This window comes from Phyllostomus hastatus, unplaced genomic scaffold (genome assembly GCF_019186645.2).
Source record: "Phyllostomus hastatus isolate PE091 unplaced genomic scaffold, TTU_PhHast_1.1 phas_scaffold_78, whole genome shotgun sequence".
NCBI classification, from domain to species: Eukaryota; Metazoa; Chordata; class Mammalia; order Chiroptera; family Phyllostomidae; genus Phyllostomus; species Phyllostomus hastatus.
This window is the reverse complement of record NW_025334041.1, coordinates 115,626,693-115,644,109: the sequence shown is the minus strand read 5'-3', so window position 1 is coordinate 115,644,109 and position 17,417 is coordinate 115,626,693. Positions and strand designations below refer to the sequence as shown.

General features: G+C 42.6%; 1 protein-coding gene across 2 annotated transcripts in view; it reads left to right on the top strand.

Annotated features, from left to right (window-relative positions):
* The window catches only part of TTC27 (tetratricopeptide repeat domain 27), a 138,674-nt gene that overhangs the window by 13,440 nt on the left and 107,817 nt on the right, over window positions 1-17,417 (top strand). For both annotated transcript variants that reach the window (XM_045828816.1, XM_045828815.1), the window contains exons 5-7: window positions 2,480-2,582; window positions 12,431-12,595; window positions 14,569-14,702. In XM_045828816.1, the coding sequence (XP_045684772.1) occupies window positions 2,480-2,582; window positions 12,431-12,595; window positions 14,569-14,702 (402 nt within the window). The remainder of the gene's footprint in view (window positions 1-2,479; window positions 2,583-12,430; window positions 12,596-14,568; window positions 14,703-17,417) is intronic.

The following is a 17,417-nucleotide window of genomic DNA, read 5'->3' as shown; positions in this document are numbered from 1 at the left end:
TTAAAAAGCATAAGGTACTCATCCAAGTTAATTATAATCTTTTAAATTAATTTGGAATTGGTTGGCTCCTAAGAAATGTGTCAAGTTGTTTATTACAAAATAATTTTTTTGGAACTGTAAGAGATGATTTTCCCCAGCCCTCTAATCTGTGAAATATGCAGGCCAGTATTAGTAATATGTAAATGTTGGGAGAAAAGAATCCTGGCTTTGAAATCAGACCAGAGTTTATCTGGCTCAGCCACTTAACTGTCTGACTTTGGGCTCGTTAATATCTCTGAATATCACTTTCCTTATCTCCACTTTATAGTGGAGTGAGTCTGCAAGCATTTATTGAGTGCCTTTGAGTATACTAGTGTTCCCTGCCTTCTAGGTGGTTATTGATTAATGTGATTTCTCAATCAGAACATACTCTACTAAATCCTGTAATCAGAAGATAGGCTCTATCCCTGGCTGGTGTGGCTCAGTGGATTGAATGCTGGCTTGTGAACCGAAGGGTCACCAGTTTGAATCCCAGTCAGGGCACATACCTAGGTTGCAGGGGAGGTCCCCAGTAGGGAGTGTCTGAGAGGCAACCACACATTGATGTTTCTCTCCCTCTCTTTCTCCCTCCCTTCTTCTCTCTAAAAATAAATAAATAAAATCTAAAAAAGAAGAAGAAGAAGAAGAAGAAGAAGAAGATAGGATCTATCTAGAAACTATCTAAAGCAAGACTTCAAATTTTCTTTTTTTATTAACGACTCAAATTTTCAGTTAAGCAATTCTTGGCAGATAGAAAAGGCACTTCTATTTTCAGAACGTAGGCTGTGCTGTATTCGTTCTGCACTCCACCTTCTCTATAAAGATTTTCAGTTAAGAGTTAGTTGCTAGATCTGATTTTTAAGAGTCCAGCATCTGATGTCGTACGTTTTCTTACAAGGGCAGTCTCTGTGGGTCTGTCTGAACTCTCACGTCTAGAAGAAGGAAGCGAGTGCTGCCAGACCTGACGCACTTGCTGCTGGCGGAGGAGAAGGGACAGGTGGTTGACGTGTAGACTGACTCCGTGAGCTTCGCTGATGGGAACAGAATGAGGCAACGCCTCAGGGAATCACATTAAAAATGATGTGAAACATCTTTTCATTAGATAATTCTACCTTGCTGGATGGAGGAAACAGCATTAATAATTTACAGGGCTGTCAGGGAGTCAAAATTCATTTGCGATTGTATCATTGTTCCAACTGCTGTGGCATGTAGCAGTTTAGAGGGGGAACCAGGCCGTTTTGCCTCTTAATCAAATGCAGAAGTTAAGTTCAAGTAAACTAATGCTTTTGCTGTTACACGTGATCTCCTATTAGTAGGTATTGCTTTAAAAAAAGAAATGTTATTATCTCACAGCATCACAATATAATTCAAAGTAACAGTTTTAAGTAATTTAGATGATTCTACGCATGATCGTACTCGATACATTACTGAGTCTATCAGAAATATAAGTTGTATGCTCACACACGCGGAGGAAGATGTGGAAGAAGGTGAGCCTTTGTCGTGGCGTTTTCTGAGGAGGAGGGATGGAGATCTCCACTTCTGAGCGGGGCGGCAGGAAGGAGCTCTTCACTCTCCACTGTGCTTCTGGGTCACTTCGTTGTTCGCTGTTTTTCTTTTTCTCTTTTAAAAATGAGGATGTATTGATCAAATAAGAACAAGCACAGAAGAGAGAAAACACCACTGTGTTCTCAGCCTGCGCGCTAGTCGAGACAGTGGCTAAAGGGCAGCCTCTGCCCTGAAAGCGTGTATGCACTGGATAGGGTCGTGCCCTTGAGAAACAGCTGTCCAACGCGGTCTGACTGTAGGAACAGCGGACAAGTTCAGAAGCGAGACACCAGTGTGTGCCACACTGCGGGGAGAAGGCTTCACGGGAGCGGTTCCACGCACGTGTGGAAGGGAGCGTCCCGGTGTGGGGCACTGTCTGAATCCAGCGTGTTTCTTATGTGGTAGTTTCTGCGAAACACATTGCTCTGGGGGCGACACAGAGATGAGCAGGACATGGCTTCTCACTTGTTGGCTAAATGGCAGACAACACAGGAAGCCGGGGGGCGACATACGGGAACATAGTGGCGTGTGTCTGCACAGATGTGCCGGGAGTGCAAATGAGGGAAAACGTCACCCCCCAACACCTCGAGGTTCTTGGGGAGGCCTCCCAGAACTGTCGGTGCTGACGGAGTGCAGGACGGTTACAGCAGATGTTTTAAAGGAGGAGATGATGAGTTCGACATGATGTCAGGAAGCCCAGTAGACTAGACAGAACAGGCTTTGAGAGAACAGCGGAGAAGGGTATCCTTGTGGAGGTGGACCTGGGTATTACTACAGTGGATGGGAAATCTTACTGAGTAAGCTCGATTTCATAAATGTAAAAAAAATTCTAAAAATTAATTACAATTAATGCAAAAATTATTTTTCCACAGGGTCCTGTCAAAACTTTAGCTTACATGGTGCTTTCTTTTTTTAGAGCTTGCCATGGTGGACTTTGAGGTATGTGAATATTCATCAGCAGTTGCTCGAGGAACGCTCACCTCAGCTTTTTGCTCTTGCTGAAGATTGTATTGATGAAGGTAAGTAGCAGGATTTTATTCAACATGGGCATGTAGTTCCATTTTAATTTCTTGGCTGACACATTTCTTTTTAGCTTTTTTTTTTAGAGGTAATAGTGACTTTATTTGAGGCTCTTTCTTTTTTTTCCTGAAGGTAGAATATCACAAATTATTAGGCTCAGTGGGTTGAGGCACTGGCCTGCAAATCGAAGTGTCGCTGTTTCGATTCTCAGTCAGGTCATGTGTTTGGGTTACTGGACAGGTCCCTGGTTGGAATTATGTGAGAGGCAACTGATTATTGTTTCTTTCACACTTCAGTGTTTCTCTCCCTTTCTCTCTCTTCCTCTCTCTCTATAAATGAATAAATTGAATCTGAAAAAAAGAAAGAAAATGTGTAGACTAAGTCTTCCCCCATTCATGCCATCACATATTTTTGAAATTAAGTGAGAGACACTATAAACAAACTTAATGCAAGGGAGAAGGAAGAGTGGGGGTAAGCATCTAGTTGATGAAATCGGGTGAAGTGTTTTTTTAAGGATTTTACTTATTTATTTTTAGAGAGAGGAGAAGGGAGGGAGGGAGAGAGGGCCAGAAACATCCATGTGTGAGAGAAACATCGATTGGCTGCCTCTTGCACGCCCCCAACTGGGGACCTGGCTGGCAACCCAGGCATGTGTCTTGACCGGGAATCGAACTGGCCACCTTTCAGTTTGCGGGATAATGGCCCAACCCACTGAGCAACTCTAGTCAGGGCAAAATAGGGAAAAGTTTTGAAAGCCAGGGATGAGCAGAATGTCATTGATAATAATGGGGGAAAAAGTTGTTTTTTTTGAAGGGATATCAAAAACATTTGGAGGAGGATGGCATCAGGATTTAGCCCACCATTTAATTTTTTTAAAAGGGTAAATTACGTGATACTTGCATAGGATATTCTGCTGTTTCCTATGTTTTATTATACTTTTATAGAAAATTGATAATTGAACAAAAAACAAGATATCACTGGCATTTTTTTTAAAGGAATTTAAGTTTGATGTGGTCATTAATGCAGATTTAGTCCACATTATATAAATTGCATTAATGGCTATATCTTTACCATATCTCTGACCAATGTTCACAATGGTGACCCTTTATGAAGAAAAGAAGAAAATACCTTCCAAGGTAGGACCCATAATGGTACTTTTTAGAGAGAATTCTAGAAGGTAAAATCGAGGTTCCCCACGAAAGGGTTAACTAGGACGTCTGGAAAACGTGACCGTGAGTGACTCATTCCCCGAGTGGCTCCCGTGTCTGCAGTGTGTTGCGGCCTGTCATTTGCTTTGCCTTGCCACTGGGAATTTTTCTGTTGCTGCTATTCTAGGCTAATCAACGACATTTTTCATTTTATCTAGTCATAAATTGGTCCATTTTGGCTGTGTCTAACTAAATAACTCTGCAGATAGTCTTAAGCTGCAACATTTCATAAACAATTTTATTTAACAAAAAACCGGTTTGCTCTGGGATTTGACCCAAGTGTTAACCAAGCCGTCAGTTATAACTGAAATACTGTTTGGTGTCCAGAGAAGAATCTTGTATTTGAAATGTTGCCCTTGAGGGACCATCAAAAAGTTGGCAGGATTTTTTTCAGTCTGTGAGGCCGAGCAAGGGTATTATGAACAACTGCGGGCTTGGAGTGCTTGCCCAGGAATGCCACGTCGGTGCCGTGCGGTGGCGTGGGGCCCATCAGAGCGGCAGTGTGACTTTGCTGGGCCGGTCACGGCTGTGAAGGGAGTGGGTCAGAGTCTCGAAAAGCGTGTTCCTCAGCACAAGCTGTAGCGCTCTTGTGGGTGTCACACGAATGACACCAAGATTCTCTAAAGGCTGCTGCTTAAGGCCACACGGCCATTTGTTGTAGGGTCTGATACTGGAAATGTGTTCCGGTCCAGCATGAACCCGAGGGCTGCGGTTTAGCTCCTCGAAGGTGAGCTCATGGAGAGGCCACTGTCTCAGAGAAGCAGGTCATGATGCTTTGTCCGAGAGTTCGGTCGTGACAGCCGCAGGCCGTGGAGCGACTCCAGGGTTAGATTGTTTCCACACTGGAAGAGTTTAAGAGATTAGTCTCTTGGTGACGGATTGATTTTTAAAATAATTTGATACTTTGGAATGAGTGTTATTGAATATGCTAAATATGATTTTTAATTATAATTATCCATAAGGATTTCATTAACATAGAGATTTTGGTTTTGAGAAGAGATTTTGGTTTTAACATATGTTTTTTATATGTACTGGTTGATATTTTCATCCAGAAGGTCATGAATATTCATTTCCATGGAGTGCCTACTCATTTGGTGAAAATAATAAACGTACTTCTATTGGGTCAACATGCTCTTCTTTTTTATTTAAACCTTGAGTCATCCAAAGCTCAAAACTTTGTGTTCATAGTTGATTCATTGTTTTCCATTACTCTGCATATCTAAGCCAGCTCTTAAATCTTATCAGTTCTTCCCAAAGGGTCCCCACATCCATTCTTCTTTTCCATTTCTACAACTCTTATCCTATTCCACTGCTGCAATCTGTCATTTGGAAAGGCCCCCTGGGGATTATCTTGTTCAGCTAAGTAACTCATTTACAAAGAATTGAGACTCAGGAGAAATTGCTCAAGAGCCAGAACTATGATCTGGAGTTTCTGACTCCAAATTATGTTTCTCCAAACTGGTCAGTAGGGCAGAATTCTAGTATTTAATAGTGATAATGCAGGTAACATTTCTATAGTGCTTACTCCATACTAAGAACTGTTCTAATCTTTAATACTTCTTCACTAATTTATCCTTATAGTAACTCTTATGAGATGATACTAAAGAGTTGACATAGAATGGTAGAATGGTAGGTAGAGTGCGCTTTTTAAAAACAGCTTTTTTAAAAGTGCAATTAACCTATAATGTCTCATTTGAAGTGTACAGTTGATGACATCGTACATATGCATATACCTATGAAATTATCACAATCAAGACAATTCACAGAACATGCTGTTTCAAGATCTGGCTTTTAGTTCCTGTTCTCTCATTGACTCCCTATGTGACCTCAGACACCTTCATCTAACTCCCAGACCAAGGTTGTCTTCTGTGTGAAATGAACTTTGAATCCTTTCCAGGCAAAAATAGTGTGATTCTTTTCAGGCCATCTTTCCGCCCATCCTAATGCTGAAGTCTATTGGGAGAGCGTATCCAAAAAAGTTACCTCCTCTTTTCTTGGGCACTTTCCGAGATGACTTTGAGTGGGAGCCCATTCCATTAACGAATCCACATTTGCTACAAAGAGCTTCCTTTTATTAATTGAAAATACCTGCTGTTTTGCCACAACTGCTAGCTAGAGCTCCTGTCTGATATAGTGGCTACTAGCCACACATGACTGTTTAAATTAAAATAAAGTAAAATAAATGAAATTAAGACTTTAGTTCTTTGGTTTCACTAGCTACATTTCAAGTGCTCAGAAGCCACATGTAGCTAATGGCTTATCCTTTTGGAGGGCGCAGCTCTAGGATTTCCCTCACCAGACTCACTGACTGGACCGTCCGGCTGTGGAGCCGTGGAGAGCTGTGGCTGGCCCTCCAGTCACCTAGGGCTGCCCGTCCTCACTTCGCCTCCAAAAGGTTGCTCTTCCCTTGTAGGCTCTTTCTTGGCCTTTGTTCCTTCTTCCTGTACATCACAGTGCCGGACTGAGTTTTCTTTTTTTAAAGATTTTATTTATTTATTTTTAGAGAGAGAGGAAGGAAGGGAGAAAGAGAGGGAGAGGCACATCAATGTGTGGTGGCCCCTACTGAGGGCCTGGCCCTCCACCCAGGCGTGTGCCCTGACCGGGATTAGAACCGGTAACCCTTTGTTTTGCAGGCCAGCACTCAATCCACTGAGTTATACCAGCTAGGGCTGATTTTTCTAAATATCAATTTTGTCATGACATTTTAAATAGAAAAAGATCTTTAATTATTCCCAGTTTTATCTTTGATGCCCTATTTCCTGGAAAATTTGATATTTAATAAAGTTGTTTTTGAATGCTTGCTGTGCTCCAGTCACTGTGCTAGGTGCTGGGGATGTCAGTGAACTCAGCAGGACAGGTGCTAGAACATAGGAAGAAAGGAGTCTAAACTCGAGGGACCAGAGAAGGCTTCACAAAGCGGCAGATGCTTGAACCGAGTTGTGAAGAATCAGTACGAATTTATTAGGTGGAGAGGTTGGACAGGCTATATTATATGCACAGAGAGAGGCACAGAGACTTGACTTTGTGTGTTTGGACACTGCAGGCGTGTGGAATGGCGGGAGCAGAGTGTGAAGTACTGAGTGTCAGGTGGAATGGGGATAGACAGGTCTTAGATCACTAAGGACATTGTATTTCTATCTCGTTGGTGATGGCTAAATACCTGCTCACTCCAAGGATGTTTACTGAGTGCCAACTGTGATAGATGCTAGGCGTGCAGTGGTGAACAGACAGGCACGGGTGGGCCCTGTATTTTTTTCTTGTGCGAACCTTACAGTCTAGAGGTGAAATTTTAGCCAAGTTGTACTTGTCTTTCAAGGCTCAGCCCTCCTGACAAGGTTTATTCAACTATTCTATCCTTACAGGTTTCCCTCCTTTGTTACTTAGGGCCAGTACCTTAGAATTTCAAGTCAGATTAACTGTGTATTGAATAGTGATTATGGTTTTTTTTCTTTTCCTCCCCTCCCCTCCCCTCCCCTCTCTCCCTTTTCCCCATTCCACAGCTTTTTTGGGGGAGAACAGGGCTGAAACCTTGCTGTAGAATGTAGCACAATTCTAGGCATATATAACAATTCAGTAGCTATTGATGAAGAGTTATGGGATGGAAGAGAGGCAAAGAGTTGGCTAGCACTTTCCTGTTTGGGCATGACGGGTTGTGTGCCTTCTGGTCTTCATGCTTATGATGGATAACCTCCACCCAGCCACTGGGGTCTTTGTGAAGATTCCATTCGGTTGGCATTTTACTTAGGACACCAGGATGCATTTGGTCAAGAAAAGTATAATCTTAGTATTTATCTTAAGCACTTATTTAATACTTTTATAATTTAGTCATTCCTTCTACTTTTTTTTCTCCTAGAATTCTTTTGTAAAGAATTCATCTTCATCAACCAAGGCTATTCATAACCCTAAATTATAGTTCAGGAAAGGCAAGATATCTTCTTAATTATTTTGCTTTAGTTCTTTTTTTAAAGATTTTATTTATTTATTTTTAGAGAAAGGGGAAGGGAGGGAGAAAGAGAGAGAAACATCAATGTGTGGTTGCCTTTTGTGCACCCCCACTGGGGACCTGGTCTGCGACCCAGGCACGTGCCCTGACTGGGGATTGACGTACACTAAACTGGGCATACTTAAGGCATACAATTTGCAAAGTTTGGACACCCATGAGAGCATCACCACAGCTGAGGTAATGAGCACACCCATTGCTTCCAAAGCTTCCCCCTGCCCCTGGGAGGCCCTTTCCATCCTCTCCCTGTTCCTGCTCGCCCCCCGCCTCTCCAGGTTACCACTGATCTTTCTTTCACAATACATTGCTTTGCATTTCCTAGAATTTTGTGAAAATGGACTCATACAGTCTTTTTTTTTCCTGGCTTCTTTCACTCAACTTGATTATTTTGATTCATCCATGTAGTGATTTACAACAGTAGTTCACACCTTTTAATTGCTGTGTTGCATTCCATTAACTAGAAATAGCAGTTTGTTTATCCATGCATTTGTTGTTGGAAATTTGGAGTGTATCCAGTTTGGGGCTCTTATTCTTTATAATTAGTGTTTTATGGTGAGGTACTTAGAAACCTTGTTCCTGTTCCTTAAACATTGAATTGATGTATTTATGTATTGATATTAGTGTGGACTCACGGGTTCCTAATTTACTCAGTGGATTATAATTTATTACTATTATTATTTTGGTGCTCAAATTATCCCAGATTTGGCCAGTGGGAGCTTGTTCAAACTGGCTTCTGTGTTTTTTCAACATACCTTTGAGCACTTCTTTGTTTTCTGATATGAGAAGATATTTTAGCCTCATTTTGTATTTTCTTGCCCCAGCCCTGGAATCAGTAATTCCTCCAAGGAGTTCTGGATTCTTTTAAAGCCTTTCAGCAGCCATAGCTAGGCAGTGTGTATGTGTGTATACACACACACACGTTTACATCTCTGTCTATTTCTGTGTCTATCTGTGTATTAAAAACCATGAATTTACATCGTCATCACAGGGTTTATTCTAGTCTTCTCTCCTCCAAATTTGTAACTCCCTTCTCTGGCAGTGGCAAACCAGGCTCCCATTATCTTCAACTGATGGGCTTGTCCAGTCCGTCTGTACGTAGTTAATCTCCCAGCCACGTACACTCTCTGCGACGTCAGCTCAGCCACGGGGGCTGCTCCCTTGGCCTCGGCCTCCTAGAACACACAGCTCAGTACTTGACCTGGCTCTGTTGAATGCCGGGCAAGTCCCTGGTCCTGTCACATACACCAGTTCAGACCCTAACCCAAACATTCTGGTCTAGTCCCAGCAGACTTTGGGGTGAGTCCCAGGCTTGGCAAACACTCTAGATGGGTCTCTGTTAAGCCACCAGTGCTGGTTTTGGCAAATGCATAGCTCATGTCTCCAGCCTCCTTAAGTTCTCCAGCTGAGGCCCCTTTTGAGCTGTTACTGGAAAACACACTGGTTGAGTCTCCAGCCAAGACTAGGCCCCAGCAAACATGCCGAAGTCCCTGACCCTGACCCAGGAGCTCCAATTAAAATTTAACCTGGTGTGCTCTCTCCCCCTCTCTCTCTCTCAAGCTCCAAGGGCCCCGTTTTCTTTTGGTTTTCACTGGGGGTGTTGAGAAATCAGTTGTTGGTCCAGTTGCTTCTCCTTTGTGGGTAGTCTGCTTTTTTCCTTTCATTGTTCTAAGATCTTTGCATTTGGGGCTCTTTAGTTTCACCGCGACTGGATTTCTTTCTCTGTTCTCTTGTTAGGGATTTAGTGGACTTTCTTTTGTCCTTTTCTTTTATTGCTTGCCCTCTTCTTTTTACTGGGTTTTCTGACTTTGAGATTTAGTGTCTTCCACACTTCTGGAAAATTCTTAGCCATTATCTCTTAAAATGCTGCCTCTTTTTCATTGTCTCTTCTCTCCTTTTAGGTCTTTAGACATGTTAGAATTTCTCATCTGCATCTTCAACATTCTTTAATTCTTTTATTTTCTATCTCTTTGTTTCCCTATATTGCATTCTGCATAATTTTATTTCATTTATCTTCTAGTAATCTGGTGTGTTCATTCAGTTTTTAATTTTCATTAAAAAATTTCTAGACTTTTTGTTTTTGCCTGCCTAATTTCTGAGCTTTTTATTCCTTGTTCATATTTTCTAGCCTTTTATTTCCGAAAGCCTCTTACACATTTCAGATACTGTATGTGGTTATTTTAGCAACTGAAGGCTTTGAGGGTTTGTTTCTACCTTTTGTTGTTTCTGCTTTCAGGTGTTTGTACTACATGTTCTGTGTTGTTTTGTTCTGTTCTGAGTTCGTGGTCCTTGGGGATTTGTCTGTGGGAATTCTCTGAATCCTGGTTGAAGTTGCATTTCTTCAGAAGGGGGTTTGTCTTTTTTCCCCCACATCTCTGGGGCCAAAATCATGGCCTGAGTTTTTTTGTTTTTCCTTGTCTGTTTTTTCCTACTTAGCTTGAATTGGTCTACAAATCTATGTGAAGGCTGGCTTATAAATTCTTGGGATAATTTTTTTCTTTTCTCCCACTGCCGTTTTCTTTGCTGACCTCTTCTGCGTGGCACACTTGCCTCTTTAACCTTTCCAGGGAGGTGCAGGTCTTTGGGTCTCGGCTTTAAATGAAGGACACCTGCCCGATGGCCTGCCTTGGGCGGGCCCGGTGTCCCTCTCAGCCGTCACAGTGGAGCCCTGAGGTCCCCACCGTGTGACGGATGGCTTCAGGGCAGAAGATGGCTGTAGTCAGGCTTAATTTCTAAGGTTGAAGTTTTCATTCAGTTTTTGTTTTCTGAATATTCCCTACTTTTTTCCCAACACAATCCTTAACAAAAAATATATATATTAGAAATTCAAATCCAGCTTTTTAGAGGTGTTTTTGTTGGGAGAGTAAATTGGTCATGCTGTTGGAATCTAAGGATTAAGTTGATTCTTAAAAATAAAAATCAGGATTATCCCCTTTCTTTATTTGTGGGATAGTCTTTGACTTCTAAGATGCAGAAAAAGCATGGGAGTACAGGAACAAAGCCAGTTACACTAAACTATGTACACCTACATGCCTGCATACATGTAGTTAGGTAGGTGGGTGGGAGGGAAGGTTACAGACCACAGACACCAGCTTTGGGCATTTATGTAACTTATTTATGTGTTATCAGAGCAGTTTAAGTTTGACAGTCTTCTCTCAACCCATGAGCTCTCATCACTGCCAGTCTGTGAGCTGTCACTACGTGCAAATCTATGTCAAGGGCAGAAGTGGCCTTTCTGTGACATTTGAGAGAGGATTTTAACCGGCTGCGGCCGGGCTTTGCGTCCTCTGATGCCGTTTGCATCCAGGACCTTTAGGGAAGATTACTCTGCTGTCACTGATGACTAAGCAAAATGGTGTCACTTGTGCGTTGTGCTAAGATCATAGGAGATTATCATATTCCTGAGAGTAATGGTAGGACAGGGATAACGGGAAGACAGACAAACCTCTGGGAACTTGTGCCGATTAGGGCTGTTGTTGAGGGGCGGTGAGATGACCTGCTAGACATAATTCATTATGCACAATTCATTTGACAACCATTTTATTTCAGCTACTGTGTTCCTAGGTTATTATCCTCCTGTATGAATATTTATCTGTTGCTCCTTTTTTTTTTGCTGTTACTTTTACTAGTATTTCTTTTATGCTGAATTTACTTCTGTGCCATAAGTTTGTTTCTTCAGTTTCTTCTGGGCTACCTTTTCCTTCTGAGCAACCGCCTCTTCTGGTTTAGGAACAAGCTGCCCTTTTTCAGGATGGGAGAGCTCCTGTACGGGTTAATCCTCCCAGGAGCTCTGTAAGTCTCGTGCCGAATCTCGGGAGCTTCGTTCCCCTGGATGCACTCCGTGACCAGAGAATCCACACCTAAACCCTTAAGATCAGTGTTGCTCTCTGCGGTTTTAAGCACGTGCAGCAAAAACTCAGCACTTATTTTGGGCCACCAGCCCCGTTGTTGGGCCAGGGCACACCTGCCAACTCCACCATCGTAACGATGGAATGGTGCGCATCACTTCTGTAAAGTGACGTTCTTCAGGTACTTGATGACTTTCAGAAATGCACGCTCTTGATGGCCTGGGAAGTTTCACGAGTGTTCTGTAGGTGAACACAAAGATTTGAGCCTCTTGATTTTCATGATTTTTGGGGTTTTCTGGGTCAAGCGAGTACCATTTTCAGAGGTCACTTCAGACCACATTTGGGAAGAGCTCTCCTTTCCTTATAAGGGAGGAATTGCACGTTCTTCAGGAGGTAATTTGTAAGCTGATCTCTTCTTCAGATTTTCTGTGCTGTTTAACCCTTCATAGTTCATTTGGTACTTTGCATCAACACCTTGAGTTGTCATATTTTTTGATAGCACAGTGAAGACAAGCACTCTAAAATAAGGAGGAGCAGGGCTATGAATCACCCCCTAGGGCTGTTTGGAATGAAGGAGGTGATGTATACAGTGTCCTTAGCTTCGTGCTTGGAACATACAAGTGCTCAGAGAATGTCAGCTGCGAACTATTGTGTGTTTCCTTATCTTCCAGGTTTAAAAATCTTTAAGAGCAGGACTAATGTAATATCTACTTCACGTATTATGGACTGAACAGTTTACTCATTAACTCACAGTTTTAACTCACAGTTTTAATGTTTCATCTTTTGTCTTGCAGTGATGATGCTGGAGAGTCTGTTTGTAGGTGACGCGGGTCGCTGTTTGGCTATTCAGTTCCACCTGGAGTGTGCATATATGTTTTTGTATTATTATGAGTATAACAAAGCAAAAGATCAGTTCGGTATTGCCAAAGACCTCAGCAAATTACAAATTGATTTGACAGGTAAGACTTTTTGCCTTTTGTCGATAATTGGTTTATTTTTATGGTAAAACTAATATATACATTGGCAGTTTGGCTATATCGTTTGGTTGTATTTGATTTTCTATGTCCTATTCTTTGCTTTACAAAGATAGATTTTAAAGATTTTATTTTAAAAATTTATAGTTTTACAAGAAGTTTGAAATTGTATATTTCCTTTATTCCTTAAGACGCCCCTTTATTTTCTAATCTGGGTAGACATAGGTTAGTAGTTCGGCCGCCAGGCGGTGCACAACGGGACTTCCGGCCGTCTGGCTGTGGACGTGGGTCTCCTGGCCCCCCTGACTCCCAAGCTCGGCTTGTCCCTTCTGCATTGCCCTTTCGTGTAAATGCCCATCTGTGGCTTCCATCCTGCTTTTGTTTATAAGACCTGTTCTGTTTAAGTGTTTTCCATTGCCTTACAACACTACTTGATATATAGGTACTCGATAAACATTTGTTGAGTGAACAAATAAGTTACAGAATTTCTCCTAAGACCTCTGTGTTTCTCCTGAATACCACATAAGAAACACTGGTTCCTTTTTATGTATTGCTCTGTCCCTGGTGTCTCACAAATAATAGGCATTCCGTACTGAGCACGTTCATGAAAGTCAGACGCCATCAGCTGGTCACACCGTTGATGCCAGTTGGACATGAGCTCAGCGTAGCAGACTGTGACTCCAGCCTGTGAGCCTCGAAATGACCAAGCCCGTTGTGTCCTCCGCAGGCTGGGTCTCGGTTATCTCCAGGGCCCATTCTTAGCCCCCAGACTTCATACTTACTGAGCCATGTAATAAAAGCCTTCAGATATGTTACGAGTTAAATATGACTTTGTGGCCTGGCCTGGGATCTTGGCCATCTTTTATTATTGTTTGTGTAGGGGAATGGTTAAATATGCAGATTACAAGTTTTGGAACTATGGCCGTGTATGCGCTGGAGTCTTGTCTGTGTTAGAAACATAGTTATATATGTAACTTGTGAGGGTAGTGTCAGAGATTAGGTCTTTGAATGTTGTAGATCTAGGAGAGTTTTCTTCTGACTACTTAAAAAACTGATAGCACCGTACTGTGTACGGTTTGCTTTAACTGTTGGTGTATTTTTTTCCTAGTTTTCATATTTTTTTTGTTTCCTAATTTTTTCCTAGTTAAGTGTGAAGAACTTAAAAATACAAGTGTGGTACTCACAAATACAAAATGAGAATCAGATTTTTTTCCCATTTAGCTATAGCCTGACTGTAAAGAAAACTATAGCCTGACTATAAAAAAACTAAGCCGCGTCAGACCATCTCAGTAGCTGCTTTAGTGTGTCCTGTTGAAGAGGCTGATATGTGACTCGGAGCCCGACCCCCAGCAGGATGTGACCCAGACTCCTCTGAGGCTGGCCTTTATCAAGAGTGTTTGCAATCTGACTCTTACCAGAAAATGGGTGTTCGAACTTTCACTTCTCTTAAAGCTATACCGCAGCAAGTGTTTTCAGTTACAAAATGAAAAAAAGTGTTGGCAGTGCATGAAGGCTGATAGTGGGACAGAAGGCCTGGGAGTTAGAACCTGAAGACCCTGCCTTTGAGCTCTGGCTCTGGTACTGAGCGGCCTTGTGACCCTGAGCAAGTGACTCAGCCTCAGAGCCTCAGTGTTTTCATCTGTTACATGGAGACGGTAGTATTTCTTCTGCCTGCGGGGCTTAACGAGTTACCCTTCTGAGGAAGTAGGTTGTGTGACGCACAAGTAAGTGTATGGGGTCCGTTGGCAGAAATCCTGGTGTGAGTTTGAACCCCATCCCTTGTTGGCTTTGTGACTTTGTAAGTCATTTAAAATCATCCTTGGGACTCAGGCTTCTCCTGTGTGAACTGCAGAAACACTGTATACACTCCAGAGCACTCTGAGAACACTGGCCTTTATGATGGCACAGTAGATCTGATTGATTGGCAAATCCATGAATATAATTACATATTTTTTCAGGAGCTTTGGGCAAAAGGACACGGTTCCAGGAAAATTATGTGGCACAACTTATTCTGGATGTAAGAAGGGAAGGGGATGTACTTTCAGGTTCTGAATTCAGTCCAGCCCCAACTCCTCAGGAGCATTTAACCAAGGTGAGTAGGATCCTGAGTTACTTAAATTAGCACCTGAGTCTAACAGTTTCCGTAGGTGGGTTTCACAGAAACACGGGAGTGGGAAGAGGCATTTTGGCTCTTCTCTAGCTTTTCAAGGAGGCTGGGGGCTGCCCCATGATGCTTGTGCTTTTTTAACCCGTAAGTAGAGCTAAAAGGGTGTTGCTTTTCTCTGAGTACGAGTTAGGAAGTAATGCACTTAGTTGTGTGGTGCCCTCCTCCCCTCTTTGAAGAAATCCGAAAGGCAGGCTGAGGAGAGACTAATTTTTCAAGCTGCTACCTTACTCCTTGCCCTGCTTCTGCCTTCTGTGGATATTTTTGAACACTAAGATTTCAGATTTCTTGGGCTTTGAAATACATAAACAGACGATCAGAATTCCTTTTTACCAGTTTTCCAATTTGTCACGTGACTCTGTTACTGGGCCAGTTCCTGCCTGGGTATGTTCTTCATGAGGTGGCCAGCGCTTTTCTTCGGGTGACTTGAATTTATGGCTCTTGGTCAGTTCACCTACTTAGAGGCATTTCCCGCTGCTTCCCTGAGGCCATTAGCATTTGTATTTTCTTATCTCAGAGGCCCCAGTCCAACCTCTCTGGTTGTCCTGTGGTTGGTGTGACTGCCCTGAAGCCTGCGCCTTGCTGCTCTTCATTCTACAGCCTGCACACGGACTCACACTCCTGGCTACACTGAACGCCAAAATCCTACTTTTGTACTGAAATTAATGCCAAGGGTAGGGGCTAGACACCGAGCCTCAGTGAGAACCCAGGAAAGTTATTAGATTCTTAATTTCCTTATTTGTTAAAGGGCAAGATTAGCTCGGAAAGACACTCCACAAACGTGTTATTAATCATTGGAAATGCATAAGTAAGTTGATACACCCTTCTCGGGATGAAAAAAGGTAAGAGTTTGGGTATATTCTAGAGCTGACCAGTCCAGTTCGTAGTCATCAGCCACATGTGATTGTTAATTGCTTGAAAGTTGGTTGGTCCAAACTGAGATGTGGAAAAGCAGAAAAACACCAGATCTCATAGATTGTATACCAAAAAAGCATGCATAGAATCTAATCAGTAATTTGCTATGGATACATGCTACAAGGATAATACTTTTGATGTTTTATGTTAAATCATTTTATTTTTAAAAGTATTTTAAGTGTGACATTTAGAAAACTTAACATTACATATGTAGCTCCATTTTTTAAATTATGGGAAGGCCTGTGTTGCAAATGGACGGCCACCAGGGTGTGCTGTGCACCCACCTGCCCTGCCTTTGAAGGGTCTTGGTGAGGGAGGGAGCCGGTGCTTTCAGTGGAGATGGAGGAGCCGCCCACAGTTCTGTGTCCTTCCCATCAACAGTTGGAGGCTGCTGTACTGTTCCTTGCAACCTTGTAGATGGAGCTGGGCCCGTGGTTAGGGTGAACTGGAGGATAAACAAGGAAAGCTGTTCTTCTGGGCTGTGTTTGTGGGCAGGTGACCGTTTACCAGTTAAGGGATTGCCAGTGGAGAGGTCGACTTTAGGCCTAGACAGTTTTCAGACTTCGGAAATTGGAGGGTGGGTTTGGGGGGGTGGGTCTGCCCAGCTCCACTTAACTCCTGAAGTTTTAGCTACTTTTATTGAACTAGAAAAAAATTAAATTAAGTTCATTGAGGAAATACTTACATAAAATGTATCTATTTTAAATGTACAGTTTTGATGAGCTTCGGTAACTAGATAGACCTGTGTAACCACCACCATGATTGAAGTGCAGAGCCCTTTCCTTCAGGCCAAAGCCCACGCGCTCCTGCGACCACCCCCCTCGCGCTGGGGTGCCTTCTGTCATGGGCTGGACTTGTCCTTTCTGCAGTGGCACCTGAACAGAGTCCTAGAGTGTGACTCTCTCGTGCCTTTACTCAGTGCAGTGCCTGAGACCCACTGGCTGTCCGATAGCAGTCGCTGGCGCCTGCTTACTGCCAAGTTAGCAGCACAGGGTGCTTATTCATTCCCCATTGGGGGGCAGCTGGCTGCTTCTGGTCACTGGCTGTTATGAATAAAGCTGCTCGGAAGATTTGTGTGTAAGTCTGTGTGAACATGTATTTTTAATTCTCATGGGTAAATATCTGGGACTGGATTGGCTGGATTATGTGGTAAGTATATTTTTTAACTTGTTCAGAAACCACCAAACTGTTTTCCAAAGTGGTTGTACTATTTTACATTCTGACCATCAAAGTATGAGGGCAAACTGTTTTCTGTGGCGGTACCATTGTAAGAAATTTTCAACCCTGGCTGGTGTGGCTTAGTGGATTGAGCATTGGCCTGTTGTTCGAAGGGTCGCAAGTTCAATTCCCGGTCAGGGCACATGTCTGGGATGTGGGCCGGGTCCCCGGTTGGGGGTTTGCAAGAAGCAGTGAGTCCATGTTTATCCTGTACATCAATGTTTCTCTCCCTCTCTTTCTCCCTCCCTGCCTCCTCTCTAAAAATAAGTAAATAAATAAGTTAATAAATAAGTAAATAAATAAGTAGCCTTCTTTTAAAAACAAAGACATTTTCAGATCCTTGTCAACATATAAAATTGTCAGTATTTTAAATTTTATCCATTCTAATGTGTGTGTACACTACTGTAGTAGTTCATTCTGACTCTAGTTAGTATTTCCCTATGGACTGCTGTTGTCCATGATATTTTCCGTGTGCTCATTGGGTATTTGTGTATCTTCTTTTATGGAGTA